General features: G+C 41.5%; 1 protein-coding gene across 1 annotated transcript; it reads left to right on the top strand.

The window, feature by feature from the left end:
* The first annotated feature begins 497 nt into the window (after positions 1-497).
* Positions 498-9,896, top strand: chn1 (chimerin 1). The gene is made up of 7 exons (XM_031743229.2): positions 498-1,387; positions 2,625-2,709; positions 5,423-5,596; positions 6,568-6,645; positions 7,341-7,478; positions 8,500-8,605; positions 9,016-9,896. The coding sequence occupies exons 1-7, from the start codon at positions 1,136-1,138 to the stop codon at positions 9,185-9,187; spliced, it is 1,005 nt and encodes a 334-aa protein (XP_031599089.1). The 5' UTR covers positions 498-1,135; the 3' UTR covers positions 9,188-9,896.
* Positions 9,897-10,517: the final 621 nt, after the last annotated feature.

Here is a 10,517-nt window from a genome sequence, read left to right as displayed (position 1 = left end):
CAATTGCAGTGATATATTCTGGGTCATGTTTATATTGTTTTTGTTTATTTTTAGAGTATATATAGCTAAAAATGAGTATTCATCTAATGTAGGAAATGCAACATTAAAGGGTACACAAAGCACATCTTCTGTTATGGTGCACACTAATGCCAGGGTTGAAATTTCAGTCCCTTTTCATTATGGTTGGTGTGTGGTATAAACAGAGTCCACAGAGGCAGGATATTTTTCAAGAGGTGCTTTATTTATACTATTTAAAAAAAAAAAAGTTTAGTTAAAAAGCTTTCCAACGGGAAATGGATTTGTCTAAAACTTTTGCGCATCACTTCCTGTCATAGCATGCATCAATAACAGTGATGCCCTATTTTGGTTGAACGGTTGAAGCTTTTGTGTCGTGATCGGTTTCTGTAGCAACACGATTTTGAAAATAGCTCCCCTCTCTAACGGCCCACTGCTGTCGCAAGTTCTCCAGGCTGTAGCCCACTCCTGACGCATGACTCATTCATTGCTCATTATCATCCCACTCTCATTTCGTCCTACCCAGTCTCCCCTGCTTGGATATCTGATGGTGGTGTGGGGGCGGGGTACTGGCTACTATAAAGCTGGTGCATCCGTGCTGCGATTGGCTGGTGGGATCCCTTTAATCTGCTCTGACTACTATAGGGTCCACCCCCATACTCCTCCCCCTCTCTTTGCCCTCCCTGACAGCATCCATACACAACAGTGCACTGTCTCTGTTCCAGGGAGAATATCAGCTCTGCACAGGGAGGAGAGGATTAGCCACAGCCACTCAGCTCATCTGCATACATGTTCCCAGAGAACCACATGAGCACCCAAGGCTGCACCTCTTTTGTATAAAAGCTGGCACTCCTATCACAGAGTCTCCACTTCATCTACTCTCACTGCTGTGAGGAGACTCAAAAGGGACCACAGTTGTTGTTTATTTTGTTTTTTTCTTTTGGACTCTTTTGAATGATCTAAAGACTTGTTTATATCATTTAAAACAGCCATGTCTCTTTTTAATTGGCAAAATGAAAGTAATATTATTTGACGTATATCTTCTCTGAACATCAAGGAGTTTATTCCCATTTTTTTTTCCTGGGGTTGTTTTTTTTTTCATCCGTTTTCCTGCTCCAGAATGCCATCTAGAGAGTCCTATGAGGTTTGCCAGGAAGAGAAGCCTCTGGTGCAAAAGGCCAAGCGTGAGGCCAATCAGGAGGATATTCTGGCCGCAGCCCTGGGGATGAGGATGGGGCCACAAAAACCTTCAGCCACTTTTTGGCAGCCACTTAAACTGTTCGCCTATTCGCAGCTCACCTCACTGGTTCGCAGAGCTTCACTGAAGGAGAGCGACTGGCCCTCCAGATCTGAGAAAGCCCACAACTTCAAGGTGAGCATGAGTCAACTTAAAGAACGCTTGTCAGCTGTTGCATCTCTTGGTTTAATTTCATCATGTGTGGCCACAGGGCTGCTGCTCTCGCCTCCCTTGTGGGAGATGGAAGGGGAGGGGTGTGGGTTACTGACAGGGAGACAGGGGATGAAAAACAGAGCTGTTTTGGTCTGTCCAGTGAGCCCTAATCAAAAGAAAATCTGTTGGGTGGTCTGTGAACCACTGCTGTTAGTTTGAGCACCAGATGGAGAGATTAGGCCAATAGAGAGCAGAAAAAGTGGCGGACAGTATCCCCGTTTGGCTCAGGCTCACTCTCCTAGTTTGGCTGGTTAATGGGATGGAGAACAGTGAGCGATATATTACTGTCAAGGCTTTTAAACTGCTGATGCTCACTCATCTCTCTCTGCTGCTTTGTTCTCTTGTTTTGCTGAATGTTACATTTCGACCTTTAGAGAATTTGAAGCCTCTGCAGCCATAAAGGAGAAAACTATGTGTGCGAAATCAAAATCAAGAGAATATTTTGAAGTATAATGAGTGAAACGTGCACTTTGTGTCTTCTAATTTCAAACTTTCCGGTTTAAATTGGGCTGATATTTACATTTACTATTTTAAATTAATTAAAAGGTCCACATTAGATTGTGGTCTTGAGAGTACGATGTGGTATGGTAACATGCAATCATGGCTGAGGATGACATCACTCCAGTCGATTGATGTCAGTGTTTTGTGTTTACAGTTTTTGGATATTTTATAGCACGATTGCCTCCACACTTCTACACATCTAACAATCTAACAATACTACGCAAAAGTGTTTTTATCGAAGATCGCTAATGGCTAAATGCAAAAATGCTGGGAGAGCTGTGGTTCGCTCTTTTTCCCAGAGGCCTCCCTGATTGGCGAGGCTGTCGTTAGCTCCTGGAGCGTGGGGCTTCCTCTGCTACACAAGAAGTTGTCTTTCCATAGACTATTTCCTGACAGCTCGCACCTTTTCTCTCGTGAGGTGTCACAACATGCTGCGCCATGATGGCAAAGCCTCTGCCACTCAGTGTCACGGCTGCACCCGCCAAAGCATTGTCATTTTGAGGGCCTGTTTAAACAACAATCCTCCTCCACTGTGTCATTTTAGGTGGCAGCACCCACTGGTCTCCTGGAGAAATCCCTGCAACTACCCACCGTTTCCTTCTATCTCATCATTGCACTTCATCGCTAATATCTGTCACTGTCCTCCTCTCTGTTGTAGGTCCATACCTTTCGGGGACCTCACTGGTGCGAGCACTGTGCCAGCTTCATGTGGGGACTGATGGCTCAGGGGGTCAAATGTGCAGGTATGACTTGTTCTCAGTCGCATTACATAAACCCCTTGATTATTTTACAGCTTTCTTTTGTTGCGTTAGTGGTGGGGCGTTGCTATAAATGGGTTACTTGGCTTTCAGTGCATCTGGAGCTGGATTATTGAGTAGTTTAAGGATTATTAATTGTGTAACAGAATGAAATGGGGTCTCTATGACTGTGATGTAACAGATATGTTACATGAAGTAAAAAGCTTCTTTTTTCTGATCTACTTCCTTATTTTTTTCCCCTCTAAAGTCTTAAATAATATAATAACTCCACATTTTAGCTCAATGCTTCTTCACATCCTCTCGTCAGCGTGACCAAAAACAAAAGATTTCTGTGTTTCCATTTTTAAAGAACATTTGCAGTCTCGTAGGCCTGAAAGCACACAGTGCAGTTCTCGTGGCTTTCACGGCAGATTTCTGTGTCTATTTTTTATGAATTATGGGCTCATTTTAAGAATATTCACCAATAGTCTAAAAGCATTTTCAGTCTTTATGTGACAAATAACATCCACACATTCAGCTCTGCTACTGTGAGGGAAATGGTTGCAGTGTATTTGCTTTCTTGTCTGTCACATACTCAAATATGAGATTCCCATTTCATTGTAAGCATTCGTTCTCCCATCCCGAAATAGTACTATAATATAGTCTGATGCCTGTCTTTGATGTTTTATTGATGAAACAAAGTGTGTCACATAAATCTGCGAGAGCTCTGATATTAATTATTAACGCGCTGATTTTGAACAACAATCCAAATAAAGGCACATATGTTTGGAGCCAGCCTTTATCGACTCTAATACATTGCCATTCCTTCAGACTCAGCCTCAGATCCCAGAATCTAGGGCAGCAAAGTCTCACACGATGCTCGAATTTGCATACCAAAAAAAAATGTTCTCCCACCCCCTTTTCTTTTTGTGAACTGCTTTTGGCCGGGTGCCAGAAAGCCAGCCTCTGCTTGTGCTTGTTGTGCCACATTTCCTCATCAGAGTACACCCCCCAGCCTCATCCCATCATGCCCGTGAAGGAAAACAAAGCTGGCATGTCTCTTTAATGAGGAGTAGAGATGGGAGTGTGGGGAAGGAGCACTGTTTCCACACACATTAATATTCAGCCAGCTTCAACCTAAGAGCTAGGTCACACAGCTCAACCCCTATTTAACTTAAATACTTGGTAGTGGGAGAAAAAACAGTCCCTTTAACAAACACTTGTAATGCTTTTTGTTTTCATTTCCAGTCAGAAAGAGACCGGTTTCGACTGGTAACTCTGCTGATTAGACATGTTGATAATGTGCTGATTAGAAATGAGCTCACAGCCACCAATAAAACTCTTCTAAAACACTGAGCTGCAGCTTCATGACCTTAGCAACAGAGACAGAGGTGACGGTGCAGCAAAGCATCATCCCCTGTTTCCCGGTGTCCCCTGGGCTCCTCGTCACCCACCCCACCTGGGACCCAGGGCTACCGTTGAGCTCGCATGGACAATGGGAACTCAGCAGCCTTGTGTCTGATGACAGGCCCCCTCTGCGATTATAGTGCCTGTCTCGTGTCCTTAAGAGAATCATCTCTTAAGGTAATTACATTTCAGCATCAATGCATATAAATTCAGGCAGTGTGAATTTCTCAAGGGGCCCATATTAATCAAAATATCATCTGAGGTCTTCCAGACATGTAGCTTTCAGAAGAAGCTTTTTTTTATTTAAAATTAAAACATAGCAGTTCTTTTGAGAGATTCAAAAGATGTCACATTTGTGAAATAAAGAAGAAAACCCCCACATGGCAATTGTCAAAAAACCTTTAATAGAACTTGAAGATGGCTCTGAAGATCTAAGAGCTCGAAGAGCTGCCCCATTTTAGTCTGGGAAACTAGGTCTTCTGTAGCCCGCAGCGCCTCAATTGCTGCTTCCACAGCCATTGTGTGTGAGCTTGGATTTGGAAAAGAATAGAGCACACAGCAGTGCTGACTGTCCCTCCTCCGGGCCACAGCTTTTTCAGTGTTCGTCTAATTCCCAACATGCGTCTCTGTTACAAAGCAGCGCTGCAGTGTCTGCATCTGCTCTCCACGGGCACCTCTGTTCCCTACAAGGTGAATCCTGCCCTGAAACAGCTGTGCCTCGGGTCTTGTGACTGATGGCAAAACATCGTGTTGAGTATGCTATCATCTTGACTAATGTGCTGCTGGGCTGGCTATTTAAACACCCACTGAGGGCCAGCCGATGTCTGAAGTAGGAAAAATTTGGTTAAAAAAAGATATTTCCTCAAATTGGTGTATCAATTTCTTCTAACTGTTTTTAAAAGGAGTATTTTAACATGAAATTTCTGTGGTTGGTCAATGTCCTGTTTGTCCTTTTTTATTGCTAATACATTTCTACTAAACAACTTCCCCTCTAGCGGTGACTTTAGTGAAGGTGAGCCCAATGCCATGCGTAGCAGAGAAAGAGCTCTCCAAAGCTCTCCAGTGGTCCTGTGACATTTCAGGGGCAGATATTGATCGAGGGGATTAACACTGCTTTACAAGCCAAAAAACACATGAAACCAGCGAGCCAAATCAAAATGAACTCAGGGCTGAGCGCTGTGTAAAGGCTCTGAGTATAAAAAACAAACTAGAAGCAGTCATTCATTACATTTTATTGCCTTTTTCATGGTGACTTTAATGCTACTGATATGCCTGAACTTAACCCTTTGCGTGCCTCTTTCTGTGTCTGTAGATTGTGGTTTGAACACTCACAAGCAGTGCTCATCTCTGGTACCAAACAACTGCAAACCCGACCTGAGACACATCCGGAAAGTTTACAGCTGTGACCTCAGCACGCTAGTCAAAGCTTGCAATACAGCCCGACCCATGGTGGTGGACATGTGCATAAGAGAGATCGAGTCCAGAGGTTAGTCAAACGTGAGCTCGTGAGCTTCAGTGTGTTCTGTCTGATTCAAATATACACAGTAGAGCTGAAAATAACAAGACAGGCACAATAAATGCTGTTTTTGTTAGTCCATAGCTGTAATCCTACACACTGATTGGCTGACAGCTAGAGCATTTCCATCATATAACTACAGAACTATAGAAGCAATAAGCACTTGCATTGATTTCAATTAAAATATTTGAACCTTGCACTATTGTTTGCTTCCAAGCATCCTAGGACAACTAATTAATTTCACATCCATCCAGAGAAGTGTTGAGCTACCTGAAATTATATGTTTTTAAAATATACAATAACTATATATTAAAAAACATGAGCATAAATTATTTTTGAACAGTCTTTCAAAATGACCCGTCTGCACTCAGGTTCAAGGATTCTGTTTCTCACTGTAAAATAGCTTCCCTTTAATTTTACAGTAAGTGATCTGCAATATATACTACTTAGGTTGAAGTGTTAAAAATCTGATTCAATTACTGACTGAGTTAATGTTTTTTTTTTTTTTTTTGTCGGGGTGGGTAATGGGAAGGGGCTTGAGAGGAGTGATGGGACTGCTGGTAATTGCAGATGTTTAATGAGGAATACATTACTCTGTTTCCTGCTGCCTTAGTTGATTGCATTTCAGTTAAATCATTCAACTATGTAGGAAACTCGTTGGTTCCCTCATTGTCTGCCCTCTAATATATGTCTGTAGCTAAGTTTGATTTATGTCTTTATTATTTTGCTCAGTGATGCAGAAAAGTATTTGCATCTGCCCATGTTGTTCCACCGTGTGACACTGTGGACATTTTATCCTCAATTTCTTATGCATATTTAAGACCGTTTAATGGCATTTCCTAAATTAGCCATGGAATTCTATGTGGCTGAATTTTTCTCCATTACTCCTGACAGCCCTTACAGTGACTGAAAGGTTGTTTATTTTCTGTTTGCTCCTCAAGGACTGAAGTCAGAAGGCCTCTACAGAATATCTGGATTCAGCGATTCAGTGGAAGAGGTCAAGTCCAGGTTTGACAAAGGTGTGTTTTACATGTTTTTGTACAACTGTCAACTCACAAATTACACTTTGTGCCTGCCTATGTTTATGAGACTCATGCACAACACTTTTTTATTATAAAATGGCATATTTGTGAAAGATTAGTGCCGCTTTGGTAGTGAAGATCCTATCCTGATATTTCACTGTGTGTGGACAGAGAAGGAGGGCCTCAGGAGGCTGCAGACCAGGCACTCTCCCTGCCTTAAAGACAGCCATGAAAAAAAGAAAAAAGATCCTTGCTGTGTTGGGATTCAGTAGTGGACTTAGTGAGAATAAAAATGTCTTGGCCCAGTGCAGTGTGAATTTTAACTGCAAGAAAAACCCTGCAGCAGTGGGCTAAACTCTTAGCCAGATCCGCATGTGGGAGATCATCCATGACAGAGTGTCATTCCAGCTCACAGCACTGTGATGTTCAGTCTGCCAGCACAAGTAGGCCATGGCCTGCTCTGAAAAGCATGCGCAACCCAGGGAAAGTCAGAATAAAACAGGCCAGGCGGATGATAGCAGCTACTTTGCAAAAATACTGAGCAAGACTGCTTTTTTTTTTCTTTTTCTCCATGGCTGTCTTTATTCCCAAATTTACTCTGTGATGTGAGAGTGTTGATGTGAGCCATATTTAGTGAGAAAACTCTCACTTTCTTCTCCTTGTCTCCCCCTTTCCATCACGCGTCTTCACAGATGGCGAGAAGACAGACATCTCAGTGAATGCCTATGAAGACATCAACATCATCACGGGTGCATTGAAACTGTACCTCAGGGATTTGCCTGTTCCTGTCATCTCATTCGACGCTTACCCCAGGTTCATCGAGGCTGCAAGTACGTCACAACCAGACAAATTAGTCAGAAACACACCTGTTTCACTCAGTTTGATTTTTGCTGGCAAACAGTTGTCGTTCAGCTCTATGCTGCTTCCTTCATTTGATCACGAAATGAGTCACATCAGAAGACATTACCTGCATTTATTCATCTTTTACTTTGCAGAAAATGTTTTACTGGATATAATGTACCAGATGTGAGCTGAAGAGTACTGGACTCAATGTAGTGAAAAGAATACCTACAACAGAAGTGTCAAACATAAGGCTCAGGGGTCCAGAATCAGCCTGCTGGAGACTCCAATTTGGGTCGGCTTTGGAAAATGTGAAGGAGTGTACAAATTTTGGACATTTTAACTGTATTTACACAAGTTTTGCAGCTTCTCCTACTGATAAAGACCTCTCCCATGGCCATGGATACTGCACCAAAATTAAATAAGTGGTAGATAAAATGAAGAATTCAAAGATAGAAAGTTCTTGCTGTTTTTTTTCACATTTACTTCTTATAATTTGAACCCAAAAAGACATGCTGATGAACTTCTTTCATTTACTACTGCTACTTCTTTGTCATGTAGAAATTACACTTTTTTCCTTGTCTTAAAAAATCTCAGGGATTAAATGTGCAGTTCAAGTTCTTTACACTGACAGAAAGGGGAGTTTTATGTATGTCGCCCACAGTGTAAAATGAGCTTGACATCCCTGAAGTAGAATAATTGTGCAATATGAGTTCTGTAGCTGCTGCTGCTGTTTTTTTCCCCCCTATTTTTTAATATATATTCAAATGTAGTATGAGCTGCAATGTTATTTCATTGCAGCACAGCGATGAGCACTATGAAAATGTACAGCTGCTTTCAACAAGCATACAGTCAAGAGCACTAAGTGTTCATTTGGACACTCAGTGCCCCCCCATCATGTTTCCTAATGGAGACTAATGGGTTTTACTTTTACTTCACCGGAAGTACCTCCGGTAATTCGTGACTGTCTGCTCTAGCTACACTAATGGCGTGCTCCTTTGTCTTTTCCAGAGCTCACAGACGCAGAGAAGAAGCTGGAAGCTTTCCGCGAGGCTCTTGCTCTCCTACCACCACCACACGCTGAAACTCTAAAGTACCTCATGGCTCACTTAAAAAGGTGAGTAATCCAAGGTAATTCTGCAAGAGCCAAAGAACCGTAAAAAAAAATAATTAAGGGGGGTTAGTGAAGGGTGTAATGCTTCTGCTGCGGGAGGGGTAGACTAAATGTCTAAAACGTTATTGTCATTTTTCAAACATCAGCCCCTCCTTTGCCTTTATTACGCATCTTATCAGAAAGTAGAAAAAAAATAAACATGTAAAGAGTTAAATGTGTTTTATATAAATATGATGATGCATATTTTTACATTAGATTGTGCACTGTGTTGGATGCATGAAAATCATTTTCAGCTGTCATATGTATTTTATATTAGACTGTGTATCTTACATGTTACCTTTGCATGCAGTTGCTGAAACTGTTCCTTTGCGAGGGTGTATGTAGTATTCTTCTAACTTTGATAAACGTTGCAGGGTGACACAGAATGAGAAATTCAACTTGATGAACGCAGAGAACCTTGCCATCATTTTCGGGCCCACCCTCATGCGTGCACCCAACACGGACGCCATAACAGCGCTGAATGACATCCGCTATCAGAGACAGGTGGTGGAGGTGCTCATTAAAAAAGAGGATGTACTCTTCTAAACAAAAAGTAGGACTTTTATAGAACAGCCCTCTAATCATTTTTTTGTGTAAAGACTTGAATGACTTTTTTATCACACTGATTGATGCTTTTTTTTTTTAAATGCCTTGTGTATGGACTAGTGCTAACCTAACATCTGTCCTCCCCTGTACTGGGTGTGGATGATGAACCTTACACTTGTACGTACCTTTTGTCTCCCCATTTTTGTCGGGGTTTTTTTGAAAAGCTGACAGACCAGCATGCATGGTGCAAGGTCTTTGTTTGCTTTGTAGTCGTAACCCAGCATGTGTTAAGATGTGTAGCGCTGTGATTTCTGCTTTTGTCTGTAACACAGTAGATTTTGTCCACATTCCCAGCTGCTTGCTGTGCAGCTATTTCTGTGAAACTTTATATAGTTGGATGTAAAAAAAAAATAAAAAAATAAGCTACTAATTTTACTGGGGTAATTTTTATGATGCTGTATTTTTTTATCTCCTCGAATGTTTCTACGTCACCTGCAGTTCTTCTTTGAATAAGTCTTTCTTCTTAATGTGTACACACTGCTGGATTTTCCTGACCTTAACATTTTTGTTGTGTTAGAAGCAGCATAATTTGTGAATTTGATTTCTTTCTTTTTTTTTACTGTAATGTTTTTTGTACAAAACTTGTGCATGGTCACTTTAATTTATTAAACCTTACTCTGATAAATTAAGTGCTTAATGAGTCATCTGAATTGAGATAATAAAAAATCAAAATCAATAAATATATGGTTAAAAATGTAATTAAGTGATTTTCATTCTTTTAACTTACAAAAAGTCTGTAAAAACAAGAATCTTGGCAAATGTATGGGTAACATTTTACAAACCACATACATACATATCTGCTCACTTCTGCCTTTATACTGTCTTTCAGGGGAAATCTCCCAACTAGTCATTAAAGTCTCTTTTGCACTAATGCCTACTCAACTCGACTCTGGACTGCCTGATGTGCGGGGTTGTTATAGCAATGCAGCCAAAAGTCCCATGAAGTAATTTGTATGCAACACAAACGCAACAATGCAGGACGTTGAGGCTGCTCAGTCTATGACTTATTGTCAGACTCAGGCACCATGGTGTTGGTTTTTGAGCAGCCATTTCCCTCTTTTTTGATTTTTGTGAAGTAGTTGCTCTCATGACGCCACTGATTGGCCAGTCTGACCAGGTGGCATGCAGTCTTGTTGACATCACATTTTCGGATAGATTCAGGCCACTTGGAACCCTAACTGAGCAGTTACAAAAGAAGTATCAGGTACCCGGTACTACTACCTAATGGAAAACCCTAAAAACAGAGTCAAGCCGAACCTAGCCAAGTGGG

This window comes from Oreochromis aureus, linkage group 16 (assembly GCF_013358895.1).
Source record: "Oreochromis aureus strain Israel breed Guangdong linkage group 16, ZZ_aureus, whole genome shotgun sequence".
NCBI classification, from domain to species: Eukaryota; Metazoa; Chordata; class Actinopteri; order Cichliformes; family Cichlidae; genus Oreochromis; species Oreochromis aureus.
This window is presented reverse-complemented; position numbering and strand designations above follow the sequence as displayed.